The sequence below is a fragment of the Cyclopterus lumpus genome, chromosome 9 (assembly GCF_009769545.1).
Source record: "Cyclopterus lumpus isolate fCycLum1 chromosome 9, fCycLum1.pri, whole genome shotgun sequence".
NCBI lineage: Eukaryota > Metazoa > Chordata > Actinopteri > Perciformes > Cyclopteridae > Cyclopterus > Cyclopterus lumpus.
Genome location: NC_046974.1, coordinates 11,749,772 through 11,775,037, shown reverse-complemented (window position 1 = coordinate 11,775,037; position 25,266 = coordinate 11,749,772). Strand labels below are relative to the sequence as shown.

The window sequence follows — 25,266 nt, the reverse complement described above, 5'->3', positions numbered from 1 at the left end:
AATGGCCTTTTGTAAAAAATATTTTGAGATATGCTACTGTAAATATCCAATTATTTCTTTCAATATATATTTTTTGAAAGTTGGTCTCAGGGCTCTGATGTGAAAAAGCAAATAAGTCCTAATACATTCACATTGGCATCTGGTGTGTGTGTGTGTGGGGGCGGGGGGGGGGGGGGGGGGGGGGGGGTGGGTTTACCCATCGGAAATCTGCATGGAAACTGTCTGTGTGCACCCTTATTAATTAAGGAATCAAAGGTAGTTAGAGTTGTCTTGTTGTGACACATTAGTCCTTATTTTGGTGAGGTTTAAAAACAAACAAGGGACTTCATTTTTCAGAGCGTTTAGGTTATTTTCTGCCTTTATTAGACACGCTAATGGGGCAGATTAAAATGTTGGATTGCCATCCTCTCTTATTCAAAGGGTGAGTACATGATGGACGTGATGAGATGGACCAACAAACCAATCTAGCAGCAGAAATATACTGAATTTATACATGTGGAGGGATGTATTGACTTTGTTTGTTTCTGTGATCATTCTCATTCATTTGGTGATTTTAAGGCAGGAGAGCTACAGAAATGTTCCCAGGCAATAGTGCTGCTATGCTGACCTCAGTGGTCAGGTCACCCCCAGTATTATCTATCCCCTGGGACATTCACCCTGTTCTTCTGGTGGAAAAAGGTCAGTTTATTGACTCTATTAAAGCTCCTTCTCAGCAGTCAGGATGAGATATGCAACCTTTTCATCTCACCAACCCAAACATGCTCTCCTTTCCACTGTAAATGTGATGTACAGTAAATTAATTGCGTCAATGTTCCTTTTACATAATCTATTTATTTGGTAGATGTACTAAATGATGAATTCATTACAAAACCCCTGCAAATAAATACACGTTGGCAAAGAGTCTATCTCTGCCCAGCACCGCTGTGTGGGCTTTAGGGAGGCCGTTTCTTTCCTCAGTGACTTACATAGCCACAACACCTCACCTTTCTGCACTGATAACCGTCCGTCAAACTAAAGCGGATAAGCAGTTGAAGAAAGGGCACAGATTTACAAAAGCAGCATGGTGGATTTAGTGAAGCAACACAGTTCTGACCTGGATCCCAGCAGGAAGGTCGTAGACGATGCGGATGGTCTTGGAGTCCGGGTAGCCAGGCAGGCAGTGGGGGATGACGTGATACTCCATCTTCCCAGGAGGCTGGGTGCCGGTTTTCTCACCGTAAATGGTTTTGCATGTTGGACACTGAAGACTGCCATCCTGGATGGAAGAAAATATTAATTTAATGGCATGATAATAATAACACAATGCGATAATATTGACATGTATTGCTTTGTGTCATATTGCAATTATTATACTGTCAGTTCACCAAAACAAAAAAAATACTATTTTCTTAACTTCACCTAAAGTGCCATGCAAATAGTTTGGGTTGAAAAATATCACACAACTCTGCCCCTAAGATCTGCAAAATGTTTCAGCTCATTGTTTTGGTTTTACAAATGAATGATGTGTTGTTTTGGTTCACTCTCACCTAAAACCTAAAACTGTCTTGAGAAGCAGTATATTTGTGGGAAAAGACCAAACCACAGCTACGGAAGAGATTTATCAGGTTGCTAGGAACACAAACCCAAATGCATGCCAATGTTGCTCTGAATTTACTGGATGTGTAAATGCAACTGTTTGCAAACATGTTGGACAAATCAAATTTAAGAGGTGATAATATGTTAATGCTTCCCCCCCCAAGTAGCGAAAAAACAAAAGTCCCAAAGACAGCCGTTGACAGGGTCTAATTGAGAGGAATAGGAATGTTTTTCCTGTAAAGGTGCTGTTGAAACATTCAAAACAAGTTTTTCAAGGCTCTGTCTACCACAGCAGGGGGCAAGCAAATATGTATATGGATACTTCAAAACCTGGACAAACCAAACTAACCACATGGTCGGATACCACCTGAGGGAAGGGAGAAAATAGGAATTTTGCACGACCTTGCCTTTTCATATTGTTTGATAAATTGCCTTGAAATCAGAACAAATGTTGTTGATGTTACATTGATACAATCCTCTTGTAGTTGTATTTCATGCAAGAATACTGAACTGAAGTGAGCTGCATTTATAATGATTTTACAAAGTCTGGCTGTCAAGACCAATATGACTGATCTGATAAGACTGCATAAGATCCCCATCTGTGTACAGCAATATTGAAGCCTGATCATCTGCCAGTGCCATGCAATCCGGTTAGACATCACAAGTTTAGAATTTGAGCCTAGAGTGACATCATAACATCGTCTGGCTCACAAGCTTTTACCCACCTTATTGCCATTGTTGTACATGGCCACCAGGCACAGCAGATGGTACATGTGACCACACTTGCCAAGTTTGCCCACCAGTTCTGGCTTGATGCCTTTGTGCTGCAGGATGCCTTCATAGCCTGATGACATGACCAGCCTCTCCATGCAGATGGTACAGTCCTGGAATAGCCAAGCAAAATACTTAAGCTCTCATTCTACATGACTCTGTATTTATGAGACTTTCACACTTAGTTAGGGGATCAAACGGTCACAGAGGCAATCGCTTGGTGGACACAACACTTTGAAGTGTTTCTTACCTCATCTGGCACCACTTTAATCTTCTCTGTGTATCTTCGCACCACATCCTCTGGGTTTTTGCCTTGTCATAGAATAAACAGAAGCGAGATGAGATGACCACCGGGGGAAAAAAACATCTTGCCACTTACTTACACCCACATACCACAAGTAAATAAGAAAAATAGCATGATGGACCATTGGATGGCATTTGCTTGTTATTTGAACACAAGAGAATAACCGCTATAGAACAGCTTGATGGATGACAAACTTTCATCAGTTTCAGCAGTTGCTTTGGCCTGAGCGTGACTGCAGCCCTTTATTTTCTGCCGAGAGTGTGCATGTGAATGTAGTGTACATGTCTGTGATGTTGAAGAGGAGGTCACCTTCAAACTGGGACATAACAACCCAGCCTTCCCAACACTCTCTGATAATCCCTGTGTGCAACCAGGCTAGCATGGCTGAGAGCACACCCACAGCTTACACCCCTAATACGCTTACAGGCAACCTCTTTTCCCCCCGGAGCCTTTGTTTGTTCATTTGAGGGACAGCCAGGCAACAGAGGGAGGGAGAGCAGTGGAGCTCAGAGACAGACTGAGCCAAAAAATAATGTTAAGGTATAAAGGGAAGGGGAGGCAGAGAGCTGTGAAAAGGGGGAGGAGAAAGACAGAAGAAACTCAATTGCTAAAGCTATTTGATGGCTTCATTAGCTGGATCGAAAGCCTCCCTAACTGTTTTTCTGTACAAAAAGCAGAGAAGGATAAGCCCAAATCTCCCTGCACAAGAAAAAACACATCTCCATTCCACTCACCACCCTCCAGTATCTCTGTGTTCACACTCAGACTGCACATATAGGGTTCAACTTTAAAAAGGCCCACACTTTCCTAATAGTTTCTAATGAACGAAAGGCCTGCGGCATGGCTTCATGTAAGGCAAGCTGACGTTAGCATTTAGCTCAAACCATCGCTGTGACTAAGTAATGGTAGCATGGCTGTGGTATTTTTAGAGTTAAGTTTGTTGTGTTCAGTCAACGCGGTCTCACTCCCAACTACGACATACCGACGCCTGCTCAGTGGCCATCAGCGTACCAACGCACTGCACTTTCAACTAACGGCCATATAAACCCACCCACTTCAGTATTAGAGGCTCAGAGCAACTGACGTGGTTTAATAAGCGAGATAGTCTGCACTTGGTGTGCGGGAGTGGTGGAGGTGTATTGGTCAAACAAACACAAGCGTAAACGTTGACATTTTGTCCCGTGAGTTGCTAATCACGTGACTTGTTGGTCACCTGCTCGTCACATGAGTAGGTGGTTAGTCAAGTTACCGTCAACCACACTCTTTTCCAAAACCTAACTAAGTGGTTTTGTTGCCTCAACCATATTTCCTGTGAAGATCAGATTACATTATTAGTTTATTTTTAAAGGACGCTATATGCTTGTAACTAGTGGAACCCTACACGCCATCCCTGACACGTCCAAAACGACACGTCCTTGAGAGGTGCCTGGAGCGTCACAGCTTGTGGCTTAGGGCCACCGAGCAAGCGTTAGTATTGGACGACTTGAGAGTGCGAAAGGGCGAAGGCTGAGTCTATCAGAAGTTATTGATTTTCAGGTGAGATTCCACAAAAGAACGGCTCTATAAAAAACACCCTTTATATTTAGAGATTAGCCATTCATCATTGCAATTGGAGACATAATCCTCTGCAGGAACCTTCCTGTAAATTTAAAGCCGCATATCACGTCCTTCCTGATAAATTATAGAAAACTATATGGGACTCGTAAAACACAGCGCTGCTGCATCATCTGCTCTGGAGGGTTGAAGAGGACAACCACAGTGCAGGGATGGAAGCCCAACAGCCTCACTGCTCTATTAGGACAAAGGCTCCTTCAGGGGGCCATCGGTTTCCACGGCTTCCATCGACCAGCACTTACTTATTCAAGCACAACGGCGTCCAACTAAACACAAGCTCCCCTCTCAAACCAGCTCGGTACAACAGTCCCTTGTTAATTACTTACACAACTGCCTCTGTTGTGCATGTAGTGTAACACCTATAAAATTGTTTACAGTAACACTTTTACTGCATGGGCTCATAAATCTGAACTAGCAATCATCATTACATTGTATAGGAGCTTTCTGAAAGGTAAAGCAACGACCTTGAGGTTAGATTTATTGCATAACCCTCACTGAGCTTAAATGGCAGGCATTAAATGAACAATTATGACCACAATAAAAAACCTGTTTGATTTTGTTTGCATGCTAAACAACAGACTTATAGACAGCTGAAATGGAAGAATCCTGCAAAGGTTGGCAGGACAGAGAAAGTCTGCCGACTGTCGCTGGTCTATTTAGAATGTATTCACTAGCACACAATGAAAATACAATGGTAGCATTTACACTTTTACTTGTTTACTCCTTGATTTCCTCCATCTTACCTCTCCTCAGGTGCTTTTTCTTGGTTTTGCGGCGCATGCCGTTGATCCCTTGCACAGGCTTCATGTCGCTCTTGTTGATGGGTGGTGGGTGCAGTATGGGCTTGGGTGCCCGAGTCAGGCAAACTGGCAGACCTGCAGCACACATCAGGATACCTGTCATACCTGACACACACACACACACACACACACACACACACACAAGAGTGGAAAAAACACTGATTGTAAGTCTTTCAAGATCAATAAGAGTTTGACCATAAAAATCACTTGCTTTGGTTGTTTTCTGAGCAGATGGTAGACAGTGAATGTTGACTAACCTGCTAGTGCCGGGTGCACAGGTCCAGATCCAGTCAGGTTCTTTACTGGGAGGGCAGGAACCCTACACAAGGAAAGAAAACAAAAGGACTTTCTGGACTGGTGTTTTTCCAAAATAACTCATAGCCACAGAAAGTGACCAGCGCACATTATACATTTATTTAGGGTCATACTACCACCTCTAGTTGCCATTTTGGGACATCAAGATCTACACAAAATATTGATAATCGCACATGTGTGGCTAGGGGGGCTTCAAGCTTAAAAAAAAACATGTAACTTCTAAAATGAGCAGTTAATTGTTCTGATCGTGCACCACTGCCTGTTATGCCAAAGCTGAGAAAAGTGAGAACAGCAGCTCGCTCTGCCCTTAGATGCCACAAAAAAACACTCAAGTTAAAATGTCACATGTGCTCCACCACAGAGACGGAGACAACTGCAATGGGTTGAGACAGCTTGACTCATGTACAAAGCACTGCAGCAGAGCCTGATTTAGGATGACATTTGGAGAGGGTGGAGTTCATGGCGAACACAGACGACAAAGACAGTTGTATTATGCACTCTTCCAGATCTGTGGAGCGGAGTGGACAAAAGCACTTGAGGCCTTAATATGAGCATACAAGTCAGTGAGTCTCTTTTCAGAGCGTTGGAACCTCAATTCAATCAGCATCCCACAGAAAGGACCACAGAGCAGCAGAGCTCCTTTCCTCAGGCTAAAAGTAAGCTTAGTGTGACAACAAAGTAAAGTGAAGTCGTTTCATGTTGGCTTCATTTAAAATGCAATTGCATCGATATCTTGTTTTAAATCACATCACAATTCAACAAAGAAGCTACAACAAAATTGCACCAGATGTGAGTTGAACGTGAGACGGGCTCATAAAATCAAGTCAAATCTCAGCTTCAGGGTAGAAGGGCCTCATTTACATATTTTTCATTCTGTTACCATTTTCACTCCACCCCATATTTGCATTACAGTTCTAACATCAATGTGCATCGTGTCCCTCACTGGCTTGTGCTTCTGTAAAGTTATTCGCATCCTTATATTGCTTGCAAAAAACAAAGGAAACACAACAGGGTCACTCATTAAAATAAATGCTCCACAGCACTACTAGTGGTCAAGTCTATAATGAACTAAACCAGAAATATTTTGACCACATCTAGGAAAAGTTCCATGAAATGAACAGGTGTAAATGGAGTGCTGCTGAGGGAGGCCCTGTTGGTTATATCAGTTTATCAACCACACACACATACACTACTGCACATATACTTCTACATTTCCCTGCTCTTTGTCCATGACGCCGCGTCTGAGATCTTTGGCCCTGCAGCGCTCAGGTGTTTCACAAATCCTCTTCAAGAGGCTGCTTTCATATTAGCGAGTGCCTCTGTCCCTGTGCCAGGGGAAGCCCTTCAATAAGCTGAGTGCAATAACAGAAAAGGACGTGAGGCCTGGGTGAGACCGATGTGTCCCATTGCAGCACTATTAGGGACTCACAACACATTGTGTCTCTGATGTGAGTCAAAATAAACGAAAGTACAGCGATGTGCAGTTGTGATCAACACGTTATGTCAGAATGTTGAATTCAGGGCTGAGAAACATCCTTTAGATGCAGGATTTAGTTTCAGGCTAAGACTACAGTCTTAAGACTGTAGTCTTAGCCTGAAAGGATGAGTGAATTTGTACCTTCAACCTCAGCTCACTGAGGCTGCATTTCAGGCAGAGGAAGTGACAAACACCTTATCAAACATGAACATCCAAAGTAGAGTGGCTGGCTCAAGTAGAATGTGATACGCAATAAAAAATAATTTAGGTGCTGCCCAGTGGGAGAGTTCCTCCTTCATTTAAATATGCACGAAATCAAATCAAAACCAGATCTGAACAAGACGCCCCCCCCACACACACCTTATGAGTGCAAGTATAATTTGCTTTGTTCAGTGAGAGCACTGTCAAACAAATAATGTTCATTAGGAGAAGAGGGGATGAGACAGCACAACATGAGAACCCTTCACACCAGCTCATTGTGTGCCGCTTCACAAACTAAACACTCCTGTACGCATACGGTACGGAGGATCGGGGATCCGTATAGCATAACATTAATTAGAAATGCTTTTCATCTTTATTGCTTTCCAAAGATCTCGCCATCACCCAGAGAGTGTGTTGCATAACATTGCATAATAAATAAGCTATGTTGATGAAACAGCTGCACACTGTGTGATTGCACAACCAGCTACTGATGATCATTATCTCAGAAACTGAAAGAAAAAAGAAAACTCTGCACTGCTTAAAGTGCATTTTTTTTACAGAGACAGAGAGCTCTTCATTCTGCAAACAATTTCCCATTGTGTTGTACTTCATTATTCTTGTAAACCGTATGATAACCTCTCTATGCACTGCAGATATATTATACAAAGCTGCTTGTTACCAGCCAGCCAACCTGTATAATCTGTGCACCCTTCATCTCCTTCTGCGTCGCTCTTTTCTCTTGTTTTATCAACCCTGCCTGTCCTGGCTGACCTGGAGCACTGGGGGTTAAGACACACGCCACCTCCTCATGGTGGATGATTTCAAGGGTTTAACTCCTGCTGCTCATTCCTCTCCCTCTCTCACATCATAATTATCTAAAAACACCATGGTGATGATGGTGTACATCCAAATTCATTGTCAATAAGTTGTAATTGTTATGCTTGAAACCGTCAAAGCAGTCCAATGATCCTGAACAAAAGGCAGTGATTCGTATTCACATCTTAAGAGCAATTATAATTCATCGTCAGTCAAAAGCACCTTCAGCTAACCAGACTGGACCTTTTCACCTTTTGCATTTATTATTCTTTGCCAATTCTATTTCTAATTTTTCTCTACCTCCTACTAACATGTGTTCCCTTCTTCGTTCCCTTCTGTCCATTGAGCCTGGCTACTCTCACACCTTTGATGGAGGACAGTAGTGTACTACTGAAGAGAGAAAGAAGAATTTCGAATGCCAGTATTTTTCATGTCAGTTGTAATTTCTGACCTAAAAGCGATGCAATTAAGTGATAAATCCAGCCCCAACATACCTAACCCATTAACACCACATTATTTATGGCCACTGTCAGGTCAAGACTCAAGGGTCGCTCTCCCTCTTCTGTCTCCTGCCTCCTTTCTTGGGAAAATATCCAGCCTGCCTCGAGGATTTAATCAGACTGAGAGCGATGAGATTTCCCAAATAGAGAGACCACATTAAGCTGGTTAAGAAAGTGCTGCTGGAGGACTAATATCTCCTCATCTGTTTATTAAGCACCATAAGGACAGTGAGAGAAAAAATGGAGTGAGAGAACTCCAGGAGTGCTTAATTGCATATTGATATATATACATTATATATAGCAGGATAACTTTGCCTGCTCCACTGATGGAGAGGGGGCACACTGTACCTGAAAGGCCCAGAGAATAAGCAATACTGACACCAAGAATTTCCAAATTGCATGAGTTTGGTCCATATAAGCTCTCATGATTTATTCATTAATTTCAATAATAATGTGCATCATGTGGTGAGCACCAGAGCAGAGCGGTGCAGCAGCCCACTGAGAGAAAATGATCTCTGAACTCCACACACATCCCTCCAGCCAACACTCAGACGAGCAGTCTTAACACAAGCAGAGTGGAGCTCCTAAACAGCCGACGGCAGCGCACACACTTGTTCCTTTTGTGTGAAGACAATGCAGCGCGCGTCTTAACTCGGTTAAATACCACTGTGCATGATGAAAGGAAGTGGTTTGGCTGACAAAAAAGACCTGAGAAAAATCCCCAGAGATCTTGTGACATTCTTTCTGTGTTCATTATACCTAAAATTATGTTTCTTTATCTTTCAAAAAGAGAGACAATTCAATACTATCACTTCTGATCCCTCTATGTCATCATAGTTAATTTTTTTATTTTACTTTGATGCTTATCCCCACTTTTGTGTTTTCCAGTAGAGCCAAGCGTGAGTAAGCAAGACACGGGGCCATGACGACATTTGAATGCAGGGGGTGATAAAGTGGGCGGCTTCAACCCAGTAATAATATATTTATATTGGTGCACGCAAGACAGATGACACGCACACACGCACACGCACACACGCGCTGTGCTAGCTTAGTCTACGGACAGATAAAATCAGTCATATGCAAGAGTATTTTTTTGAAAAATGTCAATGGATATATTAATGTGGTAGATTTGTAATCAGATGGATAATTGTGCAGTAAGATAAACTCATGTAAACACGCCATAGCGTGAAAACCATCTTTCTCGTACCCAGCACCAGTTATATTGGGCTGTGGGCGTGTGAGAAACAGATCTGATGTTTTACATTCCGAGTTTGCTCCTTCGTTATCTATCTCAAGCATGCTCGTGGGAATCTGCGAGTCAATACACATTTCAGGTTTGTGTGTGTGTGTGTGTGTGTATGTGTGTATGTGTGAGCTCTCATATTCTGCTGTGTGTATGTTAACCACAATCATCCTGTATGTCAAGCCACATGCCTGGGAAACGACGCACTCCACTCCACCTCCTGTCTTTCCTCCTTCTCACCCTCACTCTCTCTATCTACGCAAAAACCTTTTGTGCTGCGAGGTGAAAGAGTCACATTTCATCCACACCTCCACGCTCACCTGAACTTTCACTTAATTCTTAAACTACAGACGAAATGTCCCAGAATACGTCGTCCCATACTGTTTTTCTCTATTACATAAAACGTTGCACAAAGATGCATCATTTTCCAACTGCTTGCTGTATAAAAACAAGGTCATGGTCTGAGCAGAAACCATATACGTTTCCTTTCAGTGACACAGAAATAGGCCACAGAAAGTGAAAGCATGTCTGCCTGGTTGAAGGACGCTATTATACAAACATGCAATAAGTATGTCTCTCCCCATGAGTGGTAAGAACAAAGTGGAATCCAATTAGATGAAGAGAGGGTTTATTTTAGTAAAAGAAAGCAGGATAGGGGACAGAAGTATTGGTTACAACGCTACACACATTTCTTCTCCTCTGCTCCTTTCGCTATAACGCTCTGAGGTCAGAGCGCTCGTCTGAAGCTCCCATTTTTCCTTGATCCATTATTCATTCTTCCCCAGTGGAGCTCTGCCTCCATGGCAAATAGGTTTCCACAGCTACACCAGAGCCCGCTTTCACATGCATGACCGTGCATACACACACCCGCATTATAAAACAAACACATCTCATTCTATGACACAAACAACCACGGCGTACAGTCATAATAACAAAATAGTTCAAAGCAGAGGCAACAGAATGATCCAGAAGAGTTGCAGTATTTCACGCCTATCAGGGCCAACATAAGTTCATTATAGAGCAGACACACAGATGAAAGAGAAGGGTTCTTCGTCAGTAAAATCAGCTGGACCCAAGACTTTTTCTGCACATCCATTGATCAGCATGTTAACACGACTAGTCATGAATCAGCAGAGCAATTGAAAGAGAAGTGGAGAAAGAGAGAAAATGACAAAGCACAATACACCAGACACACTCAGGCTGAAGCATTGTGAAGCAGACAGGCAGACCTTCTTTCTTTGCTTTTTATATGTTCCAATTGCCTCAGCAAGTTCAACAGAATGCAAGCATTATAGACACGCTATAACAAGTATGAACGACTGTGTTTGCAAATATCGCAAATATCATTACCCTTGTGGAATGGCTCCTCTGGCAGTGCCCATGGGAATGCGCTGTGTGCCCGGCCGATTCAGGTTGTTCTGTCCGTTGACGGTGAGAGCGTGGTGGCCATGGGTGGATGAAAGAGGTGGCATCATGGGGGAACAGGGGAAGTTGGCAGAGGGCAGTGGCAACTGCACCTGCTCAGCTTTGGCTTGCCCACCTCCCATACTTATGTTGATGTTGTTGGTGCCGGAGGAGGCGGATGTTGGCGACCACAAGGAGGTTCCAGCAAAGGTGTTGCTCTGCCGCACTACAGCGAGGGTTCCTGCGGCGCCCGGGTTTCCCGCTGTCCCTCCGTAGAGCTTCCGCCGCTGGGAGGCCAGAATGGCATTAGAGGCGGCTCTCGTACTGTTGACCAGGATGCACTGCTGGCAGGAGCAGGGTTGGCCGGAGCTGGCTCCCACGGGCCATGATTGCGACTTGGGGATGGAACCCATGATGAGCGGGAAGGCCAGGTCCATGCGCCTCCGCAGGCGTCGCTTGCGCTGGCTCTGCCTGTTGGTCTGACACATGCTGTTGAAGTCGATGAGGTAGCAGAAGCCCAGAGAAGTCAGGTCAAGCCAGGGGTGCTGCTTCTCGTAGGCGTTCTGGATGGTCACACAGATCTCCATGTCATACGGCGTCCACGAGCCGTTGTCGTTCTCCCACTCCCACACCACACCTTTCCCCGGAGCGGACGACGGCTCGTAAAAGTTCCTCTGCACTGGTCTCATGGTGCCTGAAAGCAAAGGACAGACGAGAAGGGGAACGTGAGGACAATCACAAAGAAAGCATTGGTTATGGTCCGCTACTCTCCATGTCTAGGAGTGATGAAATACAGAGACAAAATATTAATAATGACAAATGTGCAGAAGAATAAACATCATTGCAATATTTAAGTGCAGATTATCTGTGTTCTGCATCTCAGACATCTCTGGTGACTCAAAGAAACTCAAGTCAATTTACTGATTTTGAAAGCTACTTAAGTGTTCATTAAAAGTGTCATTAAAGGTTTACTCCAGCAATGTATTAAGTATCTTCCTTAGTAGACTTATAAGAGACCGATTGAAAAAAAGGAATGGACTTTTAGTCTGTATTGTGGGTCAAGTTCCAAATATGCATCCATTTGAAAGCAACTGGTTAGCGCCTTTCATAAGACCTCCTCTGCTTCCCAAATCTTTTATACATCAGACCCCAAAAATAATAAATTGAACTTCATGTGTAAATGTGAGGGCCCCTTTAATTTAATTTAATTACTGGACATGTCCATCTGTTGAGAATGAGATCATTCTATTTTGATGATCAAAGTAGAATGATTGCAGCTTGATTTGTGTTCTTTTAGCCTCTACGTTTGCGGGAATTGCGTGCAACAACTTAAGTAAATGAAGGCTGGTGTTTGCTAATGGCCTTTCCGAGCTTCTACTCCGAGCAGATACTAAGCTAACATGGACAACAAGAAAAGTATCAAGTGAGCAGTTGGGGAGCCGGCGCTTCAGTTTGCAGCCCCGGTTTTGTGTGAGGCCGCTTGGTGACGCTTGATTTCTGGGAAAGACGTGCTGCAATGGACCGGTGAGACTTCCACTGACCGCAGCATGGACATTTTACCTAAAGTATTCTCAAATCAAGCCAGAGAGTAACGTAATGTCTCAGATGACTGGTCTGTATGCATGTGACGCATATATATATATATATATATACATATATATATATATATATGTGTGTGTGTGTGTGTGTGTGTGTGTATAATTTATATATAATATTATCAGTATTTTGAAGCATTCCCTTAGCACAGTGTTCTTTAATTATGGTCAATAGAAAAAGATAACTGCTAGTGTTACTGGTGTTTTTCTACAAACCAAATAAAATATAAACATCTAAATGTGAAAAAGCACTTAAATTGAAATGATCTTGTTAAAACTCTTAAAACCTCTTCGCCTCAGTACCGTTTCTATTTTAAGGACAGTGAAAAGAGGACTGTTAAAAAGAGCATCTTCATTTGCAATGTTCCGGTTTTATAGTTTCCCTGGAGTTGCTTAGTTTTCTTATGGCTCAGGGGGGCACTTCAGAGTGGCAACCACATATTTGTTAACAGAGTGGAAATGGTCTCTTTTGTGCCATCAGATTGGCTACAGTAGAGCACCACAAAGCAGCCATGTTCCTGAGTGGTGTTGGTGATGCTCTGGGATACAGGAACCAGCTCTGGGAGTACAATGAGTCTGGACCAGCTATCCGGTCTGTGCAGGACTAATATGATAGGGGGGAGGAGGTTGTGATAATACCGAACCAAATTGACCCTAAAATGTCTGCTGAAAGAGCTTGGCGGTCTGAAGAACATCGTGGACGAGCTCCCTGACTGAGCGACGACACAGTTTTGCATCTGCCAACGGCTGAAAGACTGGCCACTGGTGAGGTTAAAATTATATTGAAAACATTTGCTCTCTCCAGTTTCTGTCCCTCCTTTGCTCCTTTTGTTTCAAACAAGAAATGAATTGGATTGATCTGATAATCAGTGTTGTTCTGATGAACACACACACACACCTTGTGACGACCCTCCCACTCTGCTCTACATTGGCTTCCTGGTGGGAGGAGCTAGGACATTCTCCTGCTGATTGGAGCCCATCTGATTGGAGCCTCCAAGAAGGCATTAAAGACAGCACTTCTGGGAGTGTCACTCTCTCTTGGCCTGCATCAGCCTCATTCTTGGTTTACTAATGGAAGTTGTGGAGCTTTGATTAAACTGTTTTTGGATCAAAAATCTCTGTGTGGCCTCCATTTTTGTTGCCAGTCTTGAGCCAGGTGGTAACATAACTAAAGGTACAATCTAATGTCCAGTCTTGCCTTGATTTGCTGCTATTACTACTCTGCACAAGTGGAATGAAATTGGCAGAAATTCAACTTGGCCTTTGCTGTGATAAGGCAAACAGCCCAGCCCGCCTTGTGAACAGGCCTCTTACATCCTTAACAAGTTAATAAGGACAACGTTTGCAGTTTGAACAAGTTGACTCTGTGGTGTCTCCCTCGTAGGGAAGCCGGGGGAGGAACTCATGCATGAGGTGGCTACTCGATACCCAAGAGGCCAAATTATTGTATACTTGTGGCACTGACCTAATCAGGTACAAGGCTTATTTGACTATAATAAATACACTGGCTACAATACCTATATATTTTAGAATACATACAAGCTCTGACTTGCATGGGCCTTCAGGGAAGCAGACATTATACTCATAATCCCTTGCTGTCTATGTCTGCAGTCTACTGTTCTGTATGGTGACAGGAAGGAAGGGGATGCCCAGCCAGTAGCACTGTACCTCTGCGGATGGCTGCTCAGCTCCCGCCTCCATTATAACACAATTACTGTAGTCACATGGGAAATCAGGACACCTTAGCCTATCCATCTCCCCGCTGCACGTCGGCAAAGGTATCCAGGCCCTCCGACCTCCTCCATCCCCCACCTAAGTTAACGGGTAAATGCACACTCCCCTGCCTGGGAGGACCAGGTTGATAATGGAGGGATGGGAGTGCGTTCAGAATGGATGTGGGAATGAGTAGAGTGGTTGGTGGGCAGCGGTAAGCCCTCACTGGCTCCAGAAAATAAAAAGCATCAGCTGAATCGGCCACTCTAACCTTGAATCTTTGCTGCAGACTGCTGGTAAAGGACTTGGCTTGATGGCTAATTTCATTTAGAGCTGCTGAGAATCACTCAGACACACCTGCTCAGAGAGCTAGATGCCACTATCTCTCACGTCTTCACTCAGTCAGCCATGCACAACTTTTCCTGCCGTGCCTGCTCACGGTTTGGTCGCTTGATTTTTTCCATTATCTCTAAGGACCACAATGAATATTATAATGATTTCCTTTATCGGATTTCAGAATAAAACCCTCATTGATTACCTGGAATTAAGTAGTTTTCTCTGCACCTTTAGCATCGTGGTGGAAGGCGTGCTACACATCTGAACCTTTTATCACTGCGCCTCCTGAGGGAAGCATTAGGTTCGACACATTCAACATGTTTCTGGCCACGATCAATAGTGGCAACGCTCTACACAGTGCTGCTCAGTGCAAAGTTTACCACAAGCTTCATAAATGTTTGAACATGTGGAGATGTGTTATTCCCAAGCATCAATCTATGTACAAACAACGTTGGTGAGGAGACATGAACAGTATATCTCTTTGAAAGCCTATTAGTACTGGTAATTGTTCATGAGAGCTCTGATGGAGCCTGATGCATGACATGTGGTCAGCTGAAAGTTTTTCTATAAACAGTTTAGTGGGTGTGGCAGCGGGGTGTGGTTAGGCTCAGCTGCAGAGGGGATGGAGTGGTGGTGTGGTTCAGGGAACGGTGCCGCGGTGTGTAATCAGCCTCAGCTGGGGTCAAGTGGATGTTTTTGTGTCTCTTCCATATAAGAGCAGGAGTAGCTGGAGAACGGGAGGAAGAGCGGGGAGCAGATGTTGACGGAGCGTTCGGAAGCGGAACTATAACTGTAACTAATAAAGCTGGTTACTTTGCAAAAGATCATGTGTGTTGCCCTCTTTTGTGCCTGCGCGAGACTCACACCTGTTACAGTGGGCTTGGAGGGATGGTTGTTCAGCAGTCAGATTTCCTCACTGTAGTTAAAGTGAGGCGAGGACAGAGCTCTGCTCAGCATTCACAGACCTACCCCCGGGCGTTTGTGATTTGTGTATTACCATGACGTTTCAGTCACTGAACTAAGCACCCAGTTTTCCATCAAAATAAACACCTGGCGATTTATTGAATAACCTAGAAGGACATTTTTCAGGACTTACTGCTGCTCTGAAAATATTTCCAAATATACTCAAACACACATGTAACTGGATACATATACATTTGTTGCGCATAAAAAAATAGTTTCTCAAAACAGTTTCTCAAGCTTTTCAAAATCCATGAACATTTATTTTTCAGAAGTTTTGATCCTTACATCTTAAATGTAATGCATGCAGAGCACACACTGGGCCTGTCACAAAACAAACGTAAAGGCAAATGCTCATATGATATAGAGCTCTGAACAATGTTGTGTATCTTAGAACATAATCATTTCAGTTTATTTCAACGTATAACAGTATATCTGGCCATCATTTCTATCAGTTATATAATCCAACTCACTAAAACAAAGCCATTGCTGCAATAAAGTCGGAGAAATCAGACAGGTCAGACAAAGTATAACACCATTGTTACCAATTGGCCCAAACTATAAACAATACAACCCCCGAACTATTCTTTAAATATTTGCATTTTATGCAGGGACCGTACAGGTCGCTGAACAGGGACAGGCCACAACAATGAGTTCTGGGGCTTCACGTAGAACGTTTTATTAAAAACAGCCTGAAAATCTGCACACTGCCTCCCATTATGCTGTAATTCACTCCTGTACCTGCGTCTGCTAAAAAGCCAGGACTGAGTTGTTCATGTTCTCCCTGTGACCCTTTACGCTCTTCCTAGCAGGAAACCAAGTGAGAGTGGCCACTTCCTGTCTGACCCTGTGTGCCTTTGGATGCCCTCCCTTCACTTCCCTTTTCCTCTCTCCCACGATGTCCTCCAGCTGTCCTTGCCCAACACCAGCGAGATTCCCCTTGGTTGTGCTGGAGCTGTGATGTACAGCCCCGTCGGGCCTCGCAGTGGGACTCTAACCCCACTGTCACGCTGTGCCAAGTGGGTTCAGGGTGAGCTTGGCTGCCCTCTCACATCTTAGCGGACACACCTGCAGTGACGTGTTCGCCACATGAAGCAGTGCCAGTCTCTGTCCTTGATAGTTTTGTTTTCCTCTGGAAGTGAAGGAAGGTCTGCCTGTTTAACTCTTTTAAATGGAAGGATATGCAACATCACATTGTAACATCCTTGACTGCCCTCAGAGGCCTGCTGGAGGGAAAGATAGCAGATTGGCAATCGGATGCTTTGTAGTTCATTTTAGCGGATGCTTTTATCAGATGCAGTTAAGTGTGGCCCGAATATATAATTTAACATTAAAGCATAATAGTATGTTTTTTCAAATTGTTGTTATATTTAATTATTTGGATCTACTCTTGTATGCCGCTTGTGAATAATCAAATAACTGATCAAAAAAATAGGGGCAACAATGTGCTATCAACATCCAGGGACCAAATCCACTTCCCTTCAGCTAGAACTCATCTCCGGAGTAAAACTGCTTCTCTTCACACAGTGAGCAGTAAATCTAAATCTGTCACTGAGATTATTGATGTGTGTGTTCCTATCACACTAACAACTCTGTGGTCACACAGGAAAGTGTGATAAAAAAAACAACAACCGTAATGTAATGTGTCAGTGACGTGCACCTGATGTGTTACCACCTGAACAGCTGCTACAAAATGCACGAGATTCAGACTTTGTTGTCATAGAAACACAGAGGTTGTGTTGTCATGCAAGCCGTCCCTCGGGCTGGGAGTAGTGAGAGGAGGACAGGGGGGTGTTGCCTGTATGTGAACGGTTCTACTATTCCTTTCCCTGAGCACAGCACAATCAGAGTCAACTCTTACTGCGCTCGCTCATTTCATCTGCTGCTGACGCCAGCTTTCCCCTCGCTCTCCACAGTCTCTCCTGGCTCCTCACCAGCTCTGTCTCCCTGAGCCATTCTTCACATTTTCCACTCTGTCACTCACTGGACCCCATCCCACTCTCACACAATGCCCAACACTTGGACAGAGAGCAGAATTCTGCGTCATTGAGTTAGGGCCCACATCACCTTGTAGTTAATGCTCTTCCATGCACGAGAAGTGACCGGGTCAAGCTCTAAAATATATCCTTATAATCGGCAAGCCTAATCAATTTCCCCGGGGCAGTGTTGAGCCTATTAAAACATAGTGCTGCATTTTTCTTTTTAACTACAGAAGGAGCGAGACCAGTAACAGGTCCAGCCTCATATGGCTCAATGCTGTCTGAAAGGTATTTAAAGCTTGCTAATCCATGGTCTCTGCTGGAGAACAGGCAGATCTGTGACAGAGAAGGGGCGCTGCCTAAACAGAACAGAAACAACTATCCAACAGCAGTGAACAATACCCACAGCAAATGTCCAAGGTGACATAATCAGCTTGTTTTGTCTTCTCCACCAACACCAAAACCCCAAAACTATTCCATTTAAAATCATACAAAAGAGAGAATCCTCACATTTCAGAAGTTTGAACAGGAACATATTCGGCCATGTTGGATAATACATTTGTATGATTTGGGCTTGGAGACAACAACATCGTTCCAAAAAGCCGATGTTACAATGCTATTCAGATGCATTATGAGAAATGCAGGATTGTCCATTGTTTATATCTCTAATAAGTACACCATCTTTATGGATAAGCAATACTAAAAATTACTTCCGCACTACTCTAAACACTTAATTCTGGTTGCATAAACCATTTTGTATTTTCTTCTCACAGATAATTTACAAAGAGATGACATGAGGTTTGTTTGCAGGACAGCTGCAATGCAAAGAACAGTTTTGATTGAATTTTCCAGTAGCCTAAATTTGAAGGGACACATGAGGTGAAACAATATAAAATATAAGTGCTTCTTTCAGGCACACTTATTAACAATTCTCACCAATCACAAGAGATTCATCACAGCAGAGACATACATATAAATTCATATTTGTGTTCTAGCCACAAAGCTGCAGCCACAGCATGTTGCTTGTGTTGCATGTTCAGTGGCATTTAAAAAAAAAATTTTTTTTAACAAGGCACAGTAAGTATACCACAGCATTGTTCTCCCCCTACTCTCACTTCTACTTGGCCAGAAAACATTTAATATTGTTTGTTATGAACTTTAGACAGCTACATAAAGCAGACTGAATGTCTGTTGAAAGTCATACTGGGTACAACTAAAATACATACATCAAAATATAATAATGGCAGTAAATCCTAAAAAAAGGTTTTACATTTTCCTTTTAAATGACACTTTCTTGAGTCCGTCTTCAAACAATAGTCAGGGGCCCATGTGTACATTAAAAAGGAGCTTCTTCTTTTTTGTGCCATGCTAGCAGCAAGACTTAATGGACGGCAACGGTGGTCTGTCAGTCAGTCTGTTTACAAGTTGGTCCAGACTGAAATACCTCACTACTGGATGGATTATAGCCTGACCAATACTTATATCAATCATAGACTGTAGTTGTCATGACGTCACCCATTGGTTTGTGAACTGAAGAAAGGTTGCCGCCTGATATCAATATTGGGACTATTATTGACCTAATGTATTTTTATTAACACAATATAATAATGATTAATTATTTTGTTTTTATCTTAAATTGTGACAAAGATTTCAAACTGAACATTTTACAGTACAAAAATCCACTCGTCCGTCCTCTCTGGTGGACAAACTATGTGAAGGAGACCCTTTTTCTGAATGACCTCAAACCAATAACCATATGCTAACATGATGTTGAGCATGGTAAACGTGATACCTGTGAAACATAAGCATACTTGCTATGCAATTGTGAGTAAGTTAGCATGCTGACATTAGTATTCAACTCAAACCATCAGTGTGTCTAAGTGCGGCCTCACAGTCGCGAGCAAGGCTTTAGACTCATTCGTTTGCTTCAACCGTTTGTTGGTCGATCAAAAACATGCAGGCGCACATTCCTGGTCCATTACTTTGAAATGCAAACGTTGTAGTTAGAATAGCTACATTAGTTAAAATAAAATAGTTAGCCATGTCTATAGTCACAATCCTGTGTGTGAGTATTACACACTATTATGCCTTCTTTTGGCAAATGATAAGCCTTTAAATGCGTTTCAAAATAATCTGTTAAACAAGACATGAATGCATCCCTCTGCTCTGTTGTAATACAGGGCTGTTTTCAGCCTCAATCTTTGCTATGTCTTTTTGAAGAATCTCTCTGTATTATAAAGCCATCTTGACTGCACCTCCTCCCCAGCTTCATAATACAATAAATACAGCCCTCCTCTATCAAAACACGATTCGGTGCGCATGTTTCAGATTTTTTAGTCAGCGGAAATAGTTCTTCATTTCATTTGATAGTTAATGAACTTTTGTTCAAACAAAAGAACTGCAAAGCAGCAAAGCTTCAGCGCAGGCACAGAGCATGAACTATAATCAATACAGCCCTAATAATATCCTACATATGAATAGTGAACATATGATAAATATGCAAATAAATTCTACAGTATGGGGGAAATGAAATAATTGAAGCTTGTTTGATGTTTTCACATAAACCCCAGAGAACAGCTTGAAAAAGGACTTTCATCTCCTAAAAAGGCCTTCACAAACAATACACCCAAGCTGGCTATTAGATATGATGAAGAGATAGAATACTGCAGAGGTTTACAATGCATCACAGACTGAGAGAAAACATCCGGCTCCAAAAGATCTGATGCTGCAGCATATGAATATGATAAGAGGTGAACTTCTCCTTTAACGCTTGTATCACTGAGGCTTTAGATGTAAAAACTTGCATGCTTAAAAAGCGTTGTCATACCTGAACATCAAAGTCTGAGAGATCTGTAAGAGCATTATCTGCTCATTAGCACATACCCAGAGATCAGAGACCATAATAATGAGGATGACAGTCTGGCATTAAGCTGGTTTAACAGCATTATATGTTACAATATCGCAGCTCTCCTGCTCCTCTCTCACAAAATCCCACACTAAAGCTCATTCTATACTGAGATGACACTTTATTTTCCCAGAATGCAGTTCTTTATAATGAGCTACACTAGTGAAAAAAGACTTGGATTCCCTTAAGCGCCCTTGTCCTCTTTGTCTGCAAAAGTGATGGATGAACAAAAGTGGGGGAGCTGCCGCTGGTCGGGAGGTAGGGGGAGACACTGATGAAGGAGAGAGGAGTGGAGGGAGTAGAAGGAAAGGAAAGAAAGGTAGGGGAAAAAGAGAAAAGGGGATTGCAAAGGATAGGAGACAGGGAGAAGAGAATGAAGATGGAGTGGGTGGATAGGGATAAAGAAGAAGGGCCAGGCACAGGGGAGGAGGGAGAAAAAGAAGAAGAGGAAATGTTACGTGAGAAAGGAGGAAGATACAGAAGAAAGCATGTGATGAGTGGAGGTTTTCTGCCAAATAACAATAAAAAAAGAGGATGTCTCACTTCTGCCCGAGCTTAGAAAGTGAACACTGCAGTAAAACCGTTTTGCTGCCAGCAAGACAAAGTGTTGAAGAAGTGGCTTAACTCCCACTGCAACCATCCTCATCCTCATCCTCAGGCCCTTCAACTCTGCAAACTCTCCCACAGCCCGGCCCGGGGAGCTGGCCAGTTACCGAGCACTTGTGCAGAGTTTGCAGTTACTGGGGTAACAAAAACGAAAGGGTAGATCAAAAAAATCTTGAGAAAATGAAGTTATAGTCCTGTCCACCTGCCAGCTCTTGTACTGCAGTGAAGCTACAGACCCTGAAACAACCTTCTGGCACTGTGGATGTCCTCAGCTGAGGAGCTTCAGCTCTGCCAAGGAGGCCCTCTGACTCACTTTGTGTGTATAATCAGTCAACGTGACAGTGTGTGAGAACACCAAAAGTGGTACACGCTGAAGAGGTGAGCGTGCCTCTGTGAGTTCCACTTCACACCACTTCAACCTCATCACGTCCAGCAGGAACCTCGTTACCGCGTCAGCACCATGCGTGTCCTCATCAGGGCGAGGGAGTGGGAGGCACAGCTCCAGGCACGGTTATTACACGCACACACACACACATGCGCACACACACACACACACACACACACACACACACACACACACACACACACACGCACACACACACACACACAGCCTTGGCTACACACATCCATGCCAGCCCTGCCAAGCAGTGTCAGGGTCACAGTGAAACAGGCTTCTTGTTAGCAGAGAGGAGTCATTGCACGCGTGGCAAATAAAATCCTGCAATGTTCATTATTTAAGTAACAGCAGCAGATATGGCTTGCAATCTGACAACAAATTAAAAACAGCTTATTTGGTCAATGCAGCTTTGGTCGATCCTCCTTTTTGGGGATTCTTGCCTGCTTATCCTGCGTGCACTTCGGAGGCTTTTTATTTTATCACAACATTTCCTCCGATCCCCGACAGCTGCCAACTGTTTTGTGAACACGGCCATTTACTATGCCATAATTACTGCATTACTGCATTTTTATTTACTGTATATAACTGGTTCTCCTGACGTGAAACTGTCAGCTGCTGTTCTTCAGGCTTTGTACATATTCATTTAAAATGTGGAAATCTGAAGAGGTATGTCAGGGTTTGGATTGTTTAAATTTGGACATCATTTTCAGGTTCTATTTCCTATTTATGTTTATAGGTTTTTACATTCCAGAGCACGAGATTATTATATGATATTAAGCGTTGACTAAACATAACCATCCCCCAATCCAATAGTCTTGCTGAAAACTGTTTTTTGTGAAACAATATAGCATTTCACAGATTATTTTAACATTCATGTTTTACTTTTTGCAATCAGACAGCAAAGTGTTGTTTAGTCTTCTTGTCCTTTCCACGAAGCTGGAAGAGGAAACTGATTTTGAACAGTGATTTTGATTTCTGTGTACGTTTGCCCTATTGTTACATCTATCAACATCAGAACGTATAAAGTATTGATATACATATATTGTATTGCGACAATAATGTGACGTCAATATTAATATTCTGCATTGTTTGCCAATGAGTGCCACCATCTGTACAGCTGACCTTGCACCACAGATGGCATCGCTCCTGCGTCCTTCCAATACAAGAGAAAGTGACACACACACACACATACAAACACACACACACACACACCCAACATGGCGCAGTATTCATCTGTGGCAACACAATATCTCATGTGAGCCGTCACACCAGCACGACAGACTGGATGTCAGTAAAACCATTGTGCCTGCTCAGTGGGAAGCTGATTGATGCCGTACCGCGTCCGAAGAGACTTTGAAGAATAGCTCATGCGGTTCGCCATGAAATGACCTCTGCAACACATGTACATGCACCGCTAACTGCTACATGACTGCATCGTGAATCAATCGCACTCAATGTGAGGTGTATGGCTAATACCCCGACACTGAACAAAAAATTAAATTAGCAAATGACAGCATCGTAAGGTCAGATTCTAGAAAGAGGAAGATGTTTCTGCATGATTATCTCATCTCTTATTCTGCAGTCCGACGTCATACATTTCTGACTCAACCACCTACAGGTTATATGTGTGTGTGGATATATCATATCTATACAAAATATGTGTTTTTGATCCTACAGAGTCTTCTGACAAAAGAAATAAAAATCAGTTTAATTATAAAGTAATACCCAGAATAAAAACAAAGATACTAATTTCTACCAAATGACATCATAACATCAAGGCTGTTCGAAGAAAGAGAAAAACTGCTCAGAAAATGACATTTGACAAATAAAAGGAGTCTGACTCATTGAGATGAATGCAGTACATGAGTTTGCTGAGAGGCTTTTATAACCCACTTTATGGCTGTCAGGCCTTATCAGAGGAAACGTCTGTCTACATTACAGTAAATTGTCTCTCTGCCAGACTACACTGGTCAGCTTTGATCAACAGTTAAGTGGCCACGGTGTGTGAGGTCAGGGGGCGTCAGACCATAGTAATGTTGTATCCATAACAACCACAACATGTCTTTAAGTATGTTCTACTTTCCCAATATGTGTTTATTATTAGGCCCAGACCTTTTCCCTACTGAATCACAAGTGTAATCACAACTCCTGTGTTCATAGCCCAACATTAATGCAGAGGCATTCATTTTAATTAATAGCTCATTTGAATAGCTTTTTACTCCTGTATTTATCTGAAGTTCACTTCTCATACATTTGACTATTAGGAGGAGCAGAGGATATTCAGGGAACAATCTTGTGCTTGTGGAGGTTAAAGGTCAGGAGCTGGACTCAAACCAGGGCCCCGTCCTCGTTGGAAAGTTGCTGTTGGACCGCTAAAAGCTTTTATTGAGCTTAAAGCCTGAACACGAGTCCGATGGGCTTTACAGTGGTGTAACTTCACAAATCCACTTTTCAGAAGTCATTAATTCTGTTGCAATGAAGAGAGGTGAAAGCTGCTGAACAATGAATATTGTTATTGGAATGTATTGAGGGAAGACCCCTTCATTTCGTCACTCTGATGTTGTATCATTATAAAAGGTTGTTTACAGTATAGAATCAGTTCAAGCGGATGCCTTCATGCTCTCGAGGCTCCAACAGCTGCAGAAACATACATCATTTATATTGAACTATGGTGAATATATCATTAATGATTTTCTGGGAAAGCTTAATTACTCCAGAACAGACAAGGGTCAACTTTAAAATTAAATTAATGTTGCACTCATAGGAAGGGATTATTGGGCTTAAAGTGATACACGACCCAAAAGACACATGCTAAGAGCTACCTCAAAGATCTGAAGCTCCACTGGAGGCAGTGGAATTATGCGTATTTTGGAGAAACAATTGATCATAGAACTGGAGAGCAGAGAAGTAGATATTACACTACAGTGGTAGTTTGGACCCCCCCCCACCCCTCCACTCAAAAGTGTGTTTTGCTTATTGTTACGCATTAACTGTTGTTCACTCTAATGTTTCAGCTTCAAAGTGCAGAGTGATGTGTGTGCAGCATTAGTTTTATACATCAATACAGACAAGTTTGGAGGCCAACTTGTGTTATGTGGAAACATGAAATCTTTAGTTCACATACACCGAGAATGGATTCTGGATGTTTCAATGATGAGAAGAGGCAGATGAAAATTGAAGATATTTTAACAAGATAATTTAACCTTTTTTTAAAAAACGTATCAGACACAAAGTATATCTATCACAGTGTTTTAATGTATTTTTATATATGGAGGGGTTCCTTTGGAATTCTTTTGCAAAAACAGAACCATTTTTAGCCCCTTTTTCTTTATGATCAACTATGTCTTTCCCATTACTGCTCAAGCTTTTATTGAAATGCAGCACGTGTCTTCAGTGGGACATCTGCGCGGAGCAAAGTGTTCGGATACATTATATTACTGTCGTGTTTCCTTTGTCTAAAACTATCTACTGTGCATCACTGTGGCGTAACTGCTTGCTGGTATATCACATTTTAAGCGTGCAAAAGATGAAGTCTGTCTTTTTTGGCGTGGTGACGGGTAGGTAACTTTATTTACCTCATGTGTAAGTAGTTCACTCCACAGTTTGTGTGAAGCGCTTTTTTTAAATTACTTGGTTCAGAACTCCATGTGAATTATAAACAATTAGCCTTAAACATGTACATTAAAATCTTAAATACATTACAGTGTGTATTAACAAATGTCTTAACTGACTGAATGCATCCATATAAAGGACAG

General features: G+C 42.6%; 1 protein-coding gene across 1 annotated transcript in view; it reads right to left on the bottom strand.

Moving 5' to 3' along the window:
* The window catches only part of dtx1 (deltex 1, E3 ubiquitin ligase), a 39,464-nt gene that overhangs the window by 4,651 nt on the left and 9,547 nt on the right, over positions 1–25,266 (bottom strand). Inside the window, exons 3-8 of the mRNA XM_034542604.1 lie at positions 10,967–11,714; positions 5,322–5,383; positions 5,008–5,169; positions 2,597–2,658; positions 2,301–2,459; positions 1,094–1,255 (exon numbers count right to left, since the gene is read on the bottom strand). Coding sequence (XP_034398495.1) covers positions 1,094–1,255; positions 2,301–2,459; positions 2,597–2,658; positions 5,008–5,169; positions 5,322–5,383; positions 10,967–11,714 — 1,355 coding nt within the window. The remainder of the gene's footprint in view (positions 1–1,093; positions 1,256–2,300; positions 2,460–2,596; positions 2,659–5,007; positions 5,170–5,321; positions 5,384–10,966; positions 11,715–25,266) is intronic.